Here is a 16,772-nt window from a genome sequence, read left to right on the forward strand (position 1 = left end):
GAAATGCGCTTAATGAATCACAGTACGGTCAATGCAAGTAGGCTCGGCTTGTCTCCTGTAACATTACCATCGATACTAGCACCTAGCCATTTAGAAGAAGTCGTCTAAATATTAAAATCCTCGTTGGCTGTGGCAGGCATATCTTTAAACAGACACGGCAGTAAGGACATTGATTTGTACACCCAAAACAAACACCTCTTCTGTGACACATAAATGAAGTTATTGTAGGTTGGAATTGGAAGCTACTTTGATAGAATTTATATGTTTAAATATGATACAAAACAAAATCTATGGAAAGTACAAAAGTACAAATGTTATTTAAATGTCCCTGTTCTGTGACTCACGAGCATACCCTGAGCTACGAGCGGAGCCTTGCTATCTCTTAGCTCCATTCTGCTCAACAGGAAAGGATTCTCTGCCGATGCATCCTCAGGAAGGAAGGCTTACATATTCTTGTATCGTTTCCCAGATTATGAACTGGCAAGGGGGAATTTGCAAGAAATCGCTGCTCCCAAGTGCCTAATATTCAAAAAAAGTCGTCATTGTGTTTACAATAAAAAATTTCCAAATATTACGGAGCTGAACGGTAAGGTTGAGCTTCAGCGGTTTCATAGGACCTAGTGCCAAGAATATGTTCTTCACCTCTAAAAGGAAATCTGTCATAGCTGTGTCTAAAGTTATTTATGATTAAAACGGGAAAAATATGTTCCCGGTTTTTAACTGGAAGAAAGCAAAGCTTTTAGTTTATTATATACTAATAATGATATTAAATTAACACAAGCTGTGCTTAAATGGAGTGAAGTCACTGTTAGTGGCGATGGAGAAACTATGGGTGCTCTGCCATAATTCAACCTTATAATGAAGAGTACGACGAAGATTCATAAGTATCTAAAGGAGCGTATCGAAGGCTGCAAGAAGTTATACCATGAAAAAACCGAGTGAAGTGAGAAAAATCTGGGAAGATCCATCATGAGATAATTTCTTTCCAAGAACCACCTACCATGACAAACTAGCATCACGAATGGATATTAAATGGGTATTTTAAGGGGTACTTAAAAGGCAGCGCCTATCTCTAACACAAAGCATGTCATGGGTGTAATTAATAAAGAGGGGTTTGGGAAACATCTGGTCCTGCCGGCAAACAACATTGGGTAGACCTCTCTGTGATCACTTTCCAGGGGGTGTTTTTTGCCTACAGCCGGTAGCTGGTTTATAAAAAAGATACGCATACTTAGAAATGTCCTTGTTTTTGACAGAAACATAAACTGAGTCCATTAGTATAACATGAAATGGGTCAAAAATACAGCGCAGATTGTGTAGACAGGTTGTAGAAGGTTGTAAATGACTATTGTAGCTGGAAATTATAGATTTTTTATGATATTTCTTCAATGGCCTACAAAGACCCTTTATCACTCCCATCGGTGCTGTGTTCCAATGGCACGTTGCGTTCGCTAATCCAAGGCTAGTTGATTGTTACAAAACCCTTTTGCGGTTATGTTACAGCTAGAAATGTCCTTGTTTTTTATGAAAACAGCTAATTGACCCCAAACGTGTGTACGGTACATAACAGGGTACGTAACGCACCAATGTCGTTGGTTTGCCAGCTTGGGAAGTTTATGGATGCCTATGTAGAATTCTGAACTTTGTAGGACTCACGCGTAGGTATTCTCAGTCTGTGGCCTAGGTATGGCACTAGATGGCGCTGCTCCCCCTGTGCCAGGCAATGTAATTTCAAGCAGTGACGAGACTGGGGGAGGGGTGGTCACTATGAGCTCTTGCTGGCAGGAAGTGTCTGCTCCTCTCTATGCGAGCACCTTCTCTCCCCCTGCACCATGGCTGTTTGGACTCGAGCCTCCAAGTCCGGGCTCCTGGACCTTCTTCTGCAGGACCACTGGGTACGAGTCCAGGCAGAGCTGACTGGAGAAAGCCTGACTCTGACTGCAGAGCCAGAACCCTGTGGAACTCTGAATGGTCTTAGTAATGGAACTGAACTGGCCCCAGGAAGCCCTCGACGTGGACAAGCATCTCCTGTACACCCAGGGGCCAATTCTCCCAAGGCAGGGTCAGACTGTGGTTCCGAATCGGGTCTGGGCAGCCCAGGAGCACGTTTCCCAATGGACAGTCCAGTTGTGGATATAGGAGGCGAGCCAGTGAGGAGAGTTCGAGTGGTGAAGCAGGAGTCTGGTGGGCTGGGGATCAGTATCAAGGGAGGACAAGAGAACCGAATGCCTATCCTCATTTCAAAAATATTCCCTGGCCTGGCAGCAGATCAGAGTCGGGCACTGAGGGTCGGAGATGCCATCCTATCTGTGAATGGGTCTGATTTACGTAACGCAACACATGATCAAGCTGTACAAGTGCTCAAAAAAGCCGGCAAGGAGGTGACACTGGAGGGTAAGAAAAAGCAGAAGGTCGAGTGTGTCATTCTACTTTTTGGGGGAAACTTAGCAGCTCCACTGTAAAGAACGGAACTGGTTACAAAGTGCGATAAGGTTAGGATTACATCAAACAGCTTCCTCTGTTATCTGGCCCAGATAAGGGTCATTGGTGGAAAAATAAGCTTGTGTTTATCTGAAACTTACAAGTTTCCCTTTCCACGTTACCCATCCTTGCCCCTCACACACTATAACTCTCCAAAGCCAACATACGGCGCGATTGATTATGTGGGTGACAGATAAATCTCAGACTTGTTTAACCAGCAGAAATCTTTCGCCATTGCTGCGGATAAAAAACACGCATTCCCAAATGATTTAACTCAGTCCTCGCTGGTCGTTATTTAATGCCCATGCTGTGTGTCTGTTTCACATGGCAGATGGATTTGCTGAGTCTGCGTGTCATGCTAATCGGGTTTACCTAGCCATTTGTATCACTCACCTCCCCCACAGAGAAGACATCCTTTGGGAGACTGGCCTCTCCCGCTCTATCTCTTCGATCTCTTATACAGGAGGGATTATAGCAGACAAAAGTATACTAAGTCGTGATTTACTAGTTACGGTTTGATCACATTTTTCTGTTTCTCCGTAACAAGATTATGTGTGTAATTTGTATGTCTCTGCTGTTGTGTAGTCATTTTGAAGCTGCACCCACAAGTGGTGTTAGCCTTTAGATAACGAGTATCTATCCATGAGTTTGCTCCAAGAATACAGTGGACTGTTACTGGAAATTCCTAGAACTCGGGGAGAACGGGCTTCTTTCAGAAGGAGTTAAACTCCGACACTCTAATGGCAGCTGGAAGCACTCAGCATTCAGCATGTGGAGAGGAGGGAGCGGCACCATCCCCAGGCTCTGGGTGTGTGTTCCTAAAACCTTAGCGTGCAGTTGTGATGTGTTTGTGCACACATCAAGTTTGGAATAAAAGCTTTGCTTCCAACACGCACCTTTAAAGTAGAATCTTTTTCTGCAGCTCAGAAAGGTGAAGGATTAAGAATATGGAGTGTAGTGGTCTGGTGTCTAACTGTAGTCCCTGAGGGCTGTAGGGGTTCAGAATAATGCCTTGTAATTAAGGCAAACAAGGCAGTTAGAGACTGATTCATGGAAGACTGATGTACATGAAAGGGCATACTGGAGTTACAGCAATATAAAAGGTGAAACCACTCTGTGGGGTAGTATGGTGCCCAAGTACTAATTGGGGGATCTCATATCATCCTATACAGTTCAGACAACGACAGGAGGATTTCAGCAATACTCGTCTGGAAGGATATCAAAGAGTACATAAAATACAGGAGCAGACAGGTCCTCCATGCACATATGTTTTAAGCATGGGTCCTGTAACATACGATGATGACCGGTAAAGCTTTGTCATACCCGTTCAGATAAGTGGAACCACAGTTCTTCTTTTTGATTGGCTAAATCACCCCCCTGGCCAACTAACACTGAACGTTGATGATATCCACATGTTACATGCCAGGTTAGAATTCCTGGATTAACTAGTAACATGTGAAAATCATAGGTGTCTGGTTTTAAATAGCCAATCTGCCCTAGGGGACCAAGTTAATAACCAGGTCAGAACAGTGTTAATGACAGAGAACGGATACATAACCTTTGTAAACGAGATCAAGGACCCCGAAAAAAAATAAATCAAAAAGCCGTTCTTGTGTAAAATGGTAAGACTGAAGCAATCAGCAGAAACGGTCTGCTCGAGGTGTCACTAAATGGTAAACAAATGCTGCGGCCACTTGGCAATAAAACTTGCCTAAAACAGTATGAACATCACAGACATTCCTTTTTCGAAATCTCCATTTAGGGGCAGCAGATCTGTGAATGTCACAGCATCACCAACGGTCAAGGAAGCACTGCGGTGGGTTGTGCGTAAGTGGTAAAAGTGGTGCAGTCATCCCTGAAGTCAGAGCTCCCGCTGGCTTATTCATAAATCCACAGGCGCTGGTCGCCAAAAAGAAACCTTTTTTCATTGGGTCTGCTCTTATTTCTCTTGAGATGACAGACCAAGAAACATCAGAGAATTTTGCTTTCATCCGCGCTCCACCCCCACTTCTCTCTCTTCATTTTTCATTTCATCTCTCTTTCCTTTTATGGTCTCTCTCAAATCGTTGTTTTTTCTACAGTAGAGAATAAAATCTCTAGATAGATTGGATTAACCCTCTTACAATAGAGTAGGTAAAGGGGGAGAGGAAAAAAAACCCAAAAGAAAGTTGTAGCTATTAATACTTAAGATATTGTAAGCGACGCTATTGCTGAGCCCTCTGAGTACGTTCTTCTGTGTGAAAAGCATAAGGTTGAGCCCATAAAGTGGTTGCTTGATATTGGTGCTTTTAATCCCCTAAGTAATGGACGTTTCAAACAAATCTGGTCCTCCTTAGCATCATTGTACCTGAATGCTAAAGGTGGGCAATGTTTGTCGTTGGTATCACACCTGCTGCCTTCTGTTAAAATGCATAGGATGATATGGCGCAACGTCACAGAGTAACACTCTCACGTTGTGCTTTCAGTACGATTTCTTCAGGACGTGTCACCCTACATTCGGAAAGCATCATTGATCGGTGACCTGCCGTGGGACAGCCCCGATGTCCGCAGTCCAGCACACAGCGACAATTCAGGGTCTCCCAAGCACAACTCCAGAGACTGCAAGGTCATCCCCTTAAAAATGTGCTACGCGGCACGAAATCTGAGCATGTGCGACCCGGAGGGACGGTCAGTATTTACCACGTGTCCTAGGAAAGGAAAGTAACTCTCGTCATGTTGTATTTCTCATTGCTATTTTTTTTCCCAGTTTGGTGGAGATGCGGTCTCCAGATGGCTGCCATTCCATTATCCTTCGCTGCAGGGATTCGGCTTCTGCCCTCTCCTGGTCGCAGGCTCTGCACAGTAACATCACTGCGCTGCTGCCACAAGTGCTAGCGGAGACGCAGCGCATGCTGGGGACAACGAGTGAGGACCTCAGGAACCTGGGCTGGGTTGCAGAACAGGTGAGAAGGAGCACACATACTGTCGTATTGTTGACTAAACAGCTGGCGGAACTCCTTGGTAAGCAATATAGCCGAACTTGCTAAGCGCTATATATATATATATATATATATATATATATATAGCCATATAGTGTGACGGCATCTCAGGTGATTTTTGGATGGTATTCGCTGGGTGTGCACTGAATTCTTGATTTGTTTTGTATATTTATTAGTCATTTTTATTTTAGCAGCAACCTGGGAATCTGAATGTTTATGCCTTTTAGGCTGTGCTTTTACAAGTGTAAGCAACACAGCAGAGCAGCAGATGAGACCAAATCCAAAGCCATAGTGAAAAGTAGAAATTGGATCTTGTATTAATCAATGTTAATGAGTATTATTATATCCAAGACAACCAAGCCTCGTGCGTTCATGACTGGCTGAACTACAGAGAATTTTAAGAAGCACCTTGGGCTGAACCTCCATCTAGAAACCTGATAACTAAGGGAATGTGTAACATGCGGAACCATGGATCAGGAATTGGGATTAATGGACACTAAGGAGTCCATGAAACATGACATTTCCAGTTTCTACGTTTTACGGTGTATGCTCCCCTTATCAGTGAATTTCCATTCCTTACACCTACTAACAAACCTTATGCAGAGTATGTGCCATAACAGTGTTTACTCTGTATCTGCATAACATGGGCTTGATGCTGTCTACTACTTTATGTACGGTACCTTGAAGTGTGCTTCCTTCTATCGTTTATCTCTCCCAGGTGTCCCAAGACGATGGGCGCTCTCTCTGGCATCCAGTTCTCATTGCCGTCTCGCAGAAGGACTTTTTGCTCTTTGATTCAATGCCAAGGACTCGAGAGGAATGGGAGAGTCCCAGACACAGGCTGCCACTGATTTACACCAGGTGTGTTCCGCCAGCCAACCGAACTGAAGTTTCTGGGATTGTTGTGATATCTCTGGGCTTGTGTCTCAAGTTAAGTGATTCTTTCATGGTTTGACCCCCCTAAAAAAAATGTAGCAAGACCTGATTACATTCAATATTTAACGTTTAAGTTTGCACTTAACAATGGTGCTTAAACAATCAGTGTTCACCCTTACACGGCACTTATCAGAATCAGGTACTATAATAAGGAACAAGAACTAAGTAGTCCAATGTTGAGGGCGACATGTGGTCCCTGAGGTTAATTCTACACTGTTTTTTAGGTTGGTACATTCTGGTCCTGGACACAGCTCGCCTTCCATGGGGTCTCATCTCACATTTGGCACTCGGACAGGCTCCACTCAGGGTATAGATACACATGTGTTCCGAGTGGAGACTCAGAGAGATCTGTCAGCCTGGACGAGAGCATTGGTGCAAGGATGTCATGCTTCAGCTGAGCTCATCAGAGAGGTGACCATCGGTAAGTGACAACTGACCAGGAAATCTGACGGGTAATGTAACAAGGTGTAACAATGTGCTTAAGGTTATTTTGGACCCATACAGTTCCAAAAGAGATACATACAGAAAGACGCACTTTCATAGACACCATAATATAAATGTATCATAAAATATCAAACAGGGGAGCAGTGTTTTGGGCACTACATGTGATATGTCAGGTATACAGAGATAATGTAAGTCTTGTAACAGATATGGTTTGTAACACTGTATGTCTGCGTGCAGGCTGTATTCTGCGAGGAGAAGAAGTCTCACTCTCTATACACTATGATACTGGATTTACGGTCCACCGTGGTGGGCCCTCAGGACCAGTAATATACAGATACCCCTTTGAGAAGCTCAGGATGTCAGCAGACGATGGGAACAGAAACCTTTATCTGGATTTTGGAGGACCAGAGGGAGAGCTGGTGAGAGCAACTTCTATAAGCTCGGTGCCTGCATGAAAATGTAGAAACAGCAGTGACTGCACTTAGTTTTGACACTTACACCATTGATAAAAGCGAACAAGTAAGTTCACTTTAGAAACCACCCTATAACAAACAGCTTTCATACACACGTTAGGCCTTGGCATAGTGCTATGTTATTTATAACCAGACCATTAAACACTCTGTTCACTTCCACCCCCATTTCAACATATCATCAAGCATAGCCAGCATAGAGCTAAGACTGATTCTGGATTGTATTAGAGCTAACAGTGCATGCGCTGGGTGTTCTCTGTCATTCTGTTCTTTCAGGCCCTGGATTTGCACACATGTCCGAAGCCTGTTGTGTTCCTGTTACACACATTCCTTTCTGCTAAAGTCACCCGCATGGGTCTGCTGGCCTGAGCGCCCTCCACGGGACACGAAATCCTACTTGCACAGAGCAATCATCGCGTGCCTTCCAGTAATGAAACACAGGAACTCAGTATAGACTCTGCAGACCAATTTGCAAAGTTGGGGAGCAACACGCTCTCCTGTCATAGGGCCATACCAAAAATCACAGGCAGGGGAGACATCCAAGTAAGTGGTCCAGAGCTGGTGGATTTTAAACAAAACAAAACTACAAAACTGCACTCACATTACTAACTGCAGGGACCTATCGAGATAACATTTCTAGTAACCAAAGACAGACGGATCTGCGGGATTTGGACCACAATTTTAATATTTTATTTAAAGAAGTTAATGCATCCATGAAACAGGCATCACAAAAATGTGTATATGACACGTGTGGGGGCATTTGACCGTTAAATTACTCTACTATTGGGAGAACATGACACATATACAAGGCAAATGTCTCTTCACTGATGTGACAACCTTTTCATACAATTTCCTATTATCTCTGGGATTATTTTATATTACGAATTTTCATATGACCAAAGTGCCTTCACTTAATTGCTGCCTTAGTATGCACAACAAATATTTATAGCATATTTATCTTATGTAATATGTGTGTATAATATATATATATATATATATATATATATATATATATATATATATATATATATATATACAGTAGCAAGAAAAAGTAAATGAACCCTTTGGAATTATCTAATTTTCTGAACCTTTAGAGTCAATAACTGGTCGAAACCTCCTTTGGCAGCAATAACCTCAAATATGCGCTTCCGGTAGCTGCAGATCAGACCCACACAACGTTCAGGAGGACATTTAGACCATTCTTCCGTATAGAAGTTTTATGAAAGACTTATGTAGTAGATGTACTTTGATGTTTACTGTTATTGTCCTGCTGCATCATCCAACTTCTAATGAACTTCAGCTGTTGGAAAGCTACCCTGACATTATCCTGTATAACACCTTAGAAATGCATTGTTTTTGAATGTTAAAGTAGCTCTAAAACACACCCCCAATCCCTTTTCATTGATTGGACTATATGTTTATAACTCCTGACTCCTATTAGCTTTTGTTGAAGTGATTAGCATATGGCTCGACATACTTTTTCTAACCACCACTGTGAACGTTTGAATGACGTATTCAGTATGTATGAGAACAATACAATAATATGTGTGTTGTTCATTATTGTAACTTAGATGAAGATCATATGGTATTTTAAGTCAAACGTATACATAAATTATGCTAATTCCAAAGGGTTCACTTACTCTTTCTTGCCACTGGATATAAATATACACATATATCTGTACACACACATTACATACATTTTTACACACCCATACATGTTGTTATATAGGAAAAGCCTCAATAAAGAGTATTTAACTAATAAATATATATAGGAAAATATACGTATATGAATAGTTAGATATCCAAACTAAAATATTACACCAATCTTCCACTGGCATGCGTCCATATATGAGAGGACATTAGGATTTGCTGCTGTTTTAAGCAGTTGTAGCTGGAGTCAAGCGAGGTCACAACACCCTTATGGCTAGAACTGCCTCTCGCTTTGTTAGCCAAAGATTATTCTGTGCAGGAACATAGATGATGTATCTATATGAAGTTGACTTTTTCAAAAATGTTGTGATGCAATCGGTTGACTAGAAGAGCTCATATGAATTAAGCAAGATATTAAAATGCAGGTATGTAAAAAGTGAGAAGTTCACAGAAGTTATTCCTAGTTCTATAATGGAATCCAGGCTTATGACAAGATCAGGGCAAATCAGGATGCTGGAGTCCAATTTCTTAGCTGATTTCATGTATGGTGATTTTAAAATGTTACATTTTGTAGGATTTTAGGAACAAAGGTCAACTAGTTTTGTTGGGGGCGCAGCTACCACTTCAGTTGTGGTTGTCCTTCCTCCTTAATGGCTTTATTAAATGGCTTTAATCCCAGTACGTGTTGCACACACGCTTTGTTGTCACTTCCTATTTATGGAATGCTAGTCTGTGTTCCACAAATACAAAGCAATTTTTGCCATTTTGGCTATGAATATAGTTCATTTCCGGTAGGAGAGGCTGGCAGTTACGGATATCTCAAAGAGACAGTAATGGCGCCCCATAATTACCACCAAAACCATGTTGCATTAGATGGTATGAAGGAATAATATAGCTCTATTGTGGCATTTATACTCATTCATTTATGAAGTATTGGTTTATTATATTAATTATGGCATTGACGTAAACAGATGATATAAAATGATACCATATTCTCTGCTTCGATATATCACCTAAATGCTATGTAATGCCTTGCACAGCTTAACAGGTCCTATGTATTGCTATGCAATGCAGTCTCTTTGCAAGTTGCTTATAAAACAGATGATAACATCAGACCCATATACTTATTTTTATTCCGAGGGTCACAGCAGACCTAATTATAGAAAACTGTATGCTTAACATAATGAAAGAAAGACAATCAGTGTCAGTGAAATGTGCACCTTTAGCTGACACTGGACTGCAACCCCCAGAAGATGCAATATTATGGGCTGCAAGTTGTAGTTCACTGGCACCTGAAGGTGCGAATCTGACTATCCCAGCCTAGCACCTAACATCATGTGTTAGACAGCTAAGACACTGGATCTATGCTGATAAAACAAGATAGGACATTGTAGGCTGGAAGTTAGGAATGAGATTTTTCAATTCAGGTGTATTCCTAAGTGCTGCATTAATACAATATTGTATCCTGACAGTGTTATGTGCCTCTTATAGCCAGTAACGGATCAATAATGTCTCTTATACTAAAGAGAGAGGCTGAATATATTTTGTATCTGTGAGGGGCTCAGCTGCCTCCCTTATTAACACTATGCAGCGGAATGCCTACTGTGGCACAAGGAGCGTGGCACTGCCTAACTAATTGAGGGCACCGTGCCATGGTCCTAAGCTTTATTTTTGTAACAATATTTATAAAGGACTTTATTTCACATGCTTGTGGGTTCTGTGTCTTTCTGTGTTGATGTTTGGCTCCACTAGGCCATAAGATACAAACAGAAGAGTCTGATTCTTGCACTTTTACACTCAAATCACAATATCGTCATGGATACAGTGAATACGCGTTGCCAGTTTGCTTGTTGCAATACTTGCTGAGGCTCCTAAAATCTATAAACTACACAGGTTTCCCTACTGCATTACTTTTATGCATATATATATATATATATATATATATAGCAAGCCTGACTGAAACTTAAGGTTGAGAGAAAGATTAAAGAGTTGAAATAAAACACCTTTAATAATAATTATAATAATAATAAGTAATAATGTGTTAATATTAATAAAAAATATAGAAACGTCACTGGTATCAGTAAAGAGTTTTGTGAACTCTGGGTAAGATTTGATATTGGTCACACAGAAAGCTCAAATATAGAGCGTGTGATAAGGGACAACGCGTCCCTCGTGGTGTGTAGGTGACCAGTGTCAATTATAAGTATGTCCCACCAAGAAACTGATACCCACCTCCAAAATTCCTGGAAGCAGGCATGTAAACAATGCTCCGGACGTGCCTTGGAGTCCTGGAAGGAAAAAAACAAATACACAAGTTAACAATAATATGCAAATGGTTCTCAGTGCGATATTTCATCTGACCTTTGAAAACTTGAGGACACATTTCGATGGGATAATGTTAATTATATGCACATATAATTAAATGTAAGTATGACGACGCTGCCTTTAAGAGCTGCATTTGTTGGCACGTCAAGCCCTGTTTGGAACACAAAAACGGCGGTAGCGAAATTCAAATATTCTGGGGAATTGTGTTGAAGCACATATCAGACGTAGAAACGCGTTACGTTCCATGCAAGGAGCCATTAAGAATAAAAGGCTTTATCGTTAGGGAAGCTCAACAATATTTGGAGTTTAAAAGAAAACCAAAAAGATGTCCCAAATGTAACAGGTAACGCCGCGAGTTATCCATACTGTACGGGTTACTATACGTCAGGAGAAGCAGACAAAGCGCAAAACGTGGGGAATTCACAGCGTCCTGCCAAGAGCAACAAACACTTTAATGACAGGGGTACATGTTTGGTGACAGAACATACAAACATTCCTTATAACACGTAAACGCACATGTTACACAGAAGCATTCCCGTTCTGGGTAAATTGTAAGGAGTCCGTGTTTCCCTGGCCAGCAGAAAGTAGTTGAGGTAACTGGGTGAGACAGTTTCATGTTTCTCGGTTACACACTCTTTAGGAGGTTTAAAGGTTTCGCGCTGCACGGATACACCCGTTTCTTACACAATAAAGGAAGCAGCACTTGGACAGCTCTGTTTCCCCTGTTGTTATTTCGCGGCCATGAAAGAAACTTTGTGTGAATAAGGTCACGTGCAAGCCTCAGCCTCACGTCACCAGGCGACCGTCAGAGGCGGCATCCGGTTTCGTATGAGAGCTGGGGAAGGCCACTTCCTGGTTTCTCCAATTGCGTCAATTCCGGTTCCGGCTAAGTGACAGGGGGGCTCCCCTGAATCCGCAGGTATCTCGGAGGGACCGGGACCGGGAGATGAGATGACAACGTCAACTATGCAGGTAGAGGAGGGGAGCAGCGAGAAGGGCACGGGGAGTACCAGGGAGAGACATCGGGTGGAGTGTGGGAGGGGAAGGCTGGATGACAGCTCGTGGGGGGTGGAGAGAGCTATGTGGGAAAAATAATAATAAGGAAATACCAGGAGAAACAGTCAGCAGAGGCTGGAGCCTGAGGGTAAGTTACAATGGACTGGACAGAGGTGAGTGATACTCGTGAGGACCCGCCGCTGCTACTGGGGATAGAGATGGGTAGGAGGGGGAAAGAGAGGGTTAGGATGGGGGCTGGATAGGTAGAGAGGGTAAACACAGGGGTAGGATGGGGTCTGGATAGGTAGAAATGGTCAGGATGGGGCTGGATAGGTCGAGTTAGGCAGGATGGGTAAGAGGTGAGTAGCAGAGGGCAGGATGTGTAGAGAGGGTAAGGATGGGGGTAGAAATGGGCAGGATGGGGGCTGGATAGGTAGAGGTGGGCATGGTGGGGGCAGGATAGGTAGAGAGGGGTAGGATGGGGAGATGAGGGATAGAGTTACAGAATACAGGGACTGTGGACAGGTAGGTGCAGGAGAGGACTGGGATTGAATTAGAAGCGTATGACTTTGTACCAGAAATAGGACTGTGGAAGTTACATAAATTGTACAAATCATATTATTGCAGGTAAGGGGTTGGGAGATATTCCTGTGCCCACACACACAGCTTGGTGGCCTTACATTTTTAACTCCTCATTTGGCCCTTTAGATATATAGAATAAAATATTTCACAAGCAGTGAGAATTTACCTGCTGTCACACATACACATAGAATTATAGGGACCCCCTGTGCCGAGAGAGAATGCCCCGCCGTATCGTTCTCTGGGAGGCTGTGGGATTAACGCTATTGCTAACAGCAGTCATCCTGTCACCGTTGTATTTAAGGCTGCTGTGCTTGGTATGATGGGTTCCACCCTCTCCTTGGCCGTCATCATATTATTCAGGTCGCTGGTTGCACCCAAACATCCGGCTGAACGTGTGTTTCACGTGACCATATTGCTACATATTAGTATCATTAAGCGTGACTTCTGTGACTCAGAGGTTGTCATCGGCTGAGCACTTTAATGTGTGTAGTTTTATTATGAACACTTGTGATTGCTTTTGCCACCCTTTTCACGATACCACATACTTTAGATATCTAGAGACCTCCTGCATTTGAGTGACGCTTCTAATTTTATAATGCGCATAGAGACACACATATATCTATGTTTCTCTATATCTCCAGAAAGCGATCGATTTGGTCACCAAGGCCACCGAAGAGGATAAAAACAAGAACTATGAGGAAGCGCTGAGACTGTACCAGCATGCGGTGGAGTACTTTCTGCACGCCATCAAGTGTGAGTCTATTCAGAAAGCAGGCAATTTTTCAGTAAAATACACAGCTCAACATGAAACTATATATATTTTTTTTTAACCAAACTTCTTTTTAATTAGCAATGGAACATCATCACATAGAGTCGTATGTGCAGCCCTGTGTTCTACAGGGATTTATCCCTCTTTGGGAGTAGACATAAACACTGTCAGGAGGGAATGAGGTGGGGGGGGGATAGATTTATTGCCCTAATTTTGTATACGTGATTTATGACTGCAGATGAGGCTCACAATGATAAATCCAAGGAGACCATCAGAGCCAAGTGCGTGCAATATTTGGACCGGGCGGAACAATTAAAGAACTATCTCAAGACAAAGAGCAAGCAAGGCAAAAAACCAGTGAAGGAGTCACAGAATGAGAAGGGGTAAGAAGGTCTGAGGGGTTTAAAGGGAAGGCAGCAGCCCTTAACTGAATTGTGTGTTTTTAAAGCCAGATATGGAAAAGCAGTGGGTCCCAAAGACCAGCATTATACTTCTCATCCCCCCTTTTAATATAATGGTATTGTTTGTTTGTTTAGGTGTATTATTCTACTCATTTTATCAATTAAAGTATTTTATCCTTGAATAGACACCACCTTCTGAGTTAATCTTGGTTATTTATGCTTCCACAGAAGTGACAGTGACAGTGAGGGGGACAATCCAGAAACAAAGAAGCTGCAGGAGCAGCTCATGGGTATGTGTGGAAGGAAATGTGTTTAAGGGCCGAAGCAGGGAATAGGGGAGATGTTACTGGTGAGGGAAAGTGGTAAGGAAGTTTGGTCACCGGTACAGCATGCAGAACGTATGAGTGGCATGGGGGGTTGGCGTTTATGTCTTTCCATCTCACTGCTCAATTCCTTTATGGCGTTCCTATAGGTGCCATTGTCATGGAGAAGCCTAATGTTCGATGGAACGATGTGGCTGGTCTAGAAGGAGCAAAAGAAGCTCTGAAAGAAGCTGTGATCTTACCCATCAAGTTCCCCCACCTCTTCACAGGTCCGATTCAGCTGCTTCTCTCTAATCACGTCTTGTTCCAGAGATCTCTAATTACTCCATATGACTACAAAACCTGAAAAAGAAAACATTTATTTTCCCATATACTCAATAAGCTAAGTGTGGATTTGATGGAGGGAAGTTTGATTTCATTGGTCAGTTTATTATGATTACATTCAGCTCACCCAAAACTGTAGTTATTGTAGTTTCCCTAACACTTGTATGTATAACTCAGCATATTTTTTGTGTTTGGTTTGTGACGTTTATCTGAGCTAACATAGTTCACATGTGTCTCTTTCTGTCCACGCTTTAAAGTCACTGTTATGATCCTTCCCCAAGGTAAGCGCACCCCATGGCGTGGCATCTTGCTTTTTGGTCCTCCGGGAACAGGAAAGTCCTACCTAGCCAAAGCTGTAGCAACAGAAGCCAATAACTCTACATTCTTCTCTGTGTCCTCGTCTGATTTGATGTCCAAGTGGCTAGGAGAGAGCGAGAAGTGAGTTCTGGCAGGGACAAGATGTGGAAATATAAGACACGGCGGTGGGTGACATGCCGGTGGTCCTTCTTTTGTTCCTACTGTTACGTATTTTCTTCTTTGCATTCCAGGCTAGTGAAGAATCTTTTTGAGTTGGCAAGACAACACAAACCCTCCATTATCTTCATTGATGAGGTTGATTCACTATGCGGATCCCGAAATGAGAATGAGAGTGAAGCCGCTCGCAGGATCAAGACCGAATTCTTGGTGCAGATGCAGGGTACCTCCAAAACAAAATCACCATTTTTCTCAATACACCGTGTGATCAAAATAGGATAATAGGGATTAACTAGACGCCAGAGATTTTTCAGTAGAAATACATTATTTTCCCTCAAGCCCCTCTCGCCATTTATAAAAGGATTATGTTCACGAGCCATTTTTTACACAGAAGCGAACATGTTTTTACTGCAATGCTATACAATCTTTACACTTTTATATTTTTGCATCTACTTCTTCATGTCTTCTATATCTGTTTTTATGTTGCGTTTGTGGCCTGGTTTGCAGGTGTTGGGAATAACAACGATGGGATCTTGGTCCTTGGTGCCACCAATATACCTTGGGTGCTGGATTCTGCTATCCGGAGAAGGTATGGATATATTTGTATGTGCAACCATTAAATGTAATACATTTTTATATAGCCAACACATATATACTTTCTGACCTCCCAGGTCCATGTGAAGAAGTAACCTGTGAGGTGTAGAAGGTCTTACGTCGAGTAGAGGCTGGTATAGTCAAGCTTGTTGCATCGATCTGAATAATCATTCTTGTGGTTTCAGGTTTGAAAAGCGAATATACATCCCGCTTCCCGAGGAGGCTGCCCGTGCTCAGATGTTTCGGTTACACCTGGGAAATACTCCTCACCACCTGAGTGAAGCGGACGTGCGGGAGCTTGCTAGGAAAACAGACGGTTACTCTGGAGCAGACATCAGTGTCATAGTGAGAGATGCACTTATGCAGCCTGTTCGGAAGGTGCAGTCTGCCACACACTTCAAGAAGGTAAACTCTAGACAGGCAGACCGAAACACAGCAGCTTGAATAACATAGCATCTATTAATTAAGTTGCCTCTCTTGATAATGTAGGTTCGTGGTCCCTCCCGCACTAATCCTGTGATTACTGTAGATGACCTTTTAACACCCTGCTCACCAGGAGACCCAGGGGCTATAGAGATGACCTGGATGGAGGTGCCCAGTGACAAACTGCTGGAGCCAGTAGTCTGCATGGTGAGTTACACACATTTCTCAGGCCACGTTATTAACATTGTTAACCGTAACTTCTCACGGCCTCCAATTCTATTTGACTTACCCTTGCCTTGTTTCTCAGTCTGACATGCTCCGGTCGCTGGCTACCACTCGCCCCACCGTTAATTCAGAGGATCTATTGAAAGTGAAGAAATTTACAGACGACTTTGGGCAAGAAGGATGAGGTGCAGAGTTCAGCATTGATGGGGGCATGCCTTTTGGACACCGTGTTTGCTTGCTTAACTTTTTAAGTGCCCCCGCCCATCATAAAGCAGGAATCTGGGAGCACCAGACACCACCATATACATATATTCAGGACTTAAATTCCATCTTGGGCCCCGGACACCCTGTGTGCCTCCACTAATCTTCAAATTTTC

General features: G+C 42.8%; 2 protein-coding genes across 4 annotated transcripts; both read left to right on the forward strand.

Annotated features, from left to right (window-relative positions):
• The first annotated feature begins 1,832 nt into the window (after nt 1–1,832).
• Nucleotides 1,833–7,678, forward strand: LOC149299184 (beta-2-syntrophin-like). Of its 3 annotated transcripts, none has more exons than XM_089486414.1 (8): nt 1,833–2,106; nt 2,152–2,394; nt 4,947–5,148; nt 5,228–5,423; nt 6,178–6,320; nt 6,620–6,816; nt 7,077–7,258; nt 7,586–7,678. In XM_089486414.1, the coding sequence occupies exons 1-8, from the start codon at nt 1,833–1,835 to the stop codon at nt 7,676–7,678; spliced, it is 1,530 nt and encodes a 509-aa protein (XP_089342540.1). The 3 variants fall into 3 exon arrangements, with proteins under 3 accessions (XP_089342540.1, XP_089342541.1, XP_089342539.1); XM_089486415.1 differs by having other exon boundaries at nt 1,833–2,085; nt 2,140–2,394; XM_089486413.1 differs by having other exon boundaries at nt 1,833–2,394.
• A 4,557-nt stretch (nt 7,679–12,235) lies between these two features.
• LOC149299185 (vacuolar protein sorting-associated protein 4A-like) lies at nt 12,236–16,579 on the forward strand. Its single transcript, XM_089486423.1, has 11 exons — nt 12,236–12,256; nt 13,504–13,615; nt 13,870–14,014; nt 14,261–14,322; nt 14,505–14,624; nt 14,961–15,117; nt 15,228–15,376; nt 15,661–15,742; nt 15,933–16,152; nt 16,237–16,377; nt 16,478–16,579. The coding sequence occupies exons 1-11, from the start codon at nt 12,236–12,238 to the stop codon at nt 16,577–16,579; spliced, it is 1,311 nt and encodes a 436-aa protein (XP_089342549.1).
• Nucleotides 16,580–16,772: the final 193 nt, after the last annotated feature.

The sequence above is a fragment of the Sceloporus occidentalis genome, unplaced genomic scaffold, assembly GCF_023333645.1.
Source record: "Sceloporus occidentalis isolate IW3139 unplaced genomic scaffold, rSceOcc1.0.p SCAF_29, whole genome shotgun sequence".
In the NCBI taxonomy this organism is placed as follows: domain Eukaryota; kingdom Metazoa; phylum Chordata; class Lepidosauria; order Squamata; family Phrynosomatidae; genus Sceloporus; species Sceloporus occidentalis.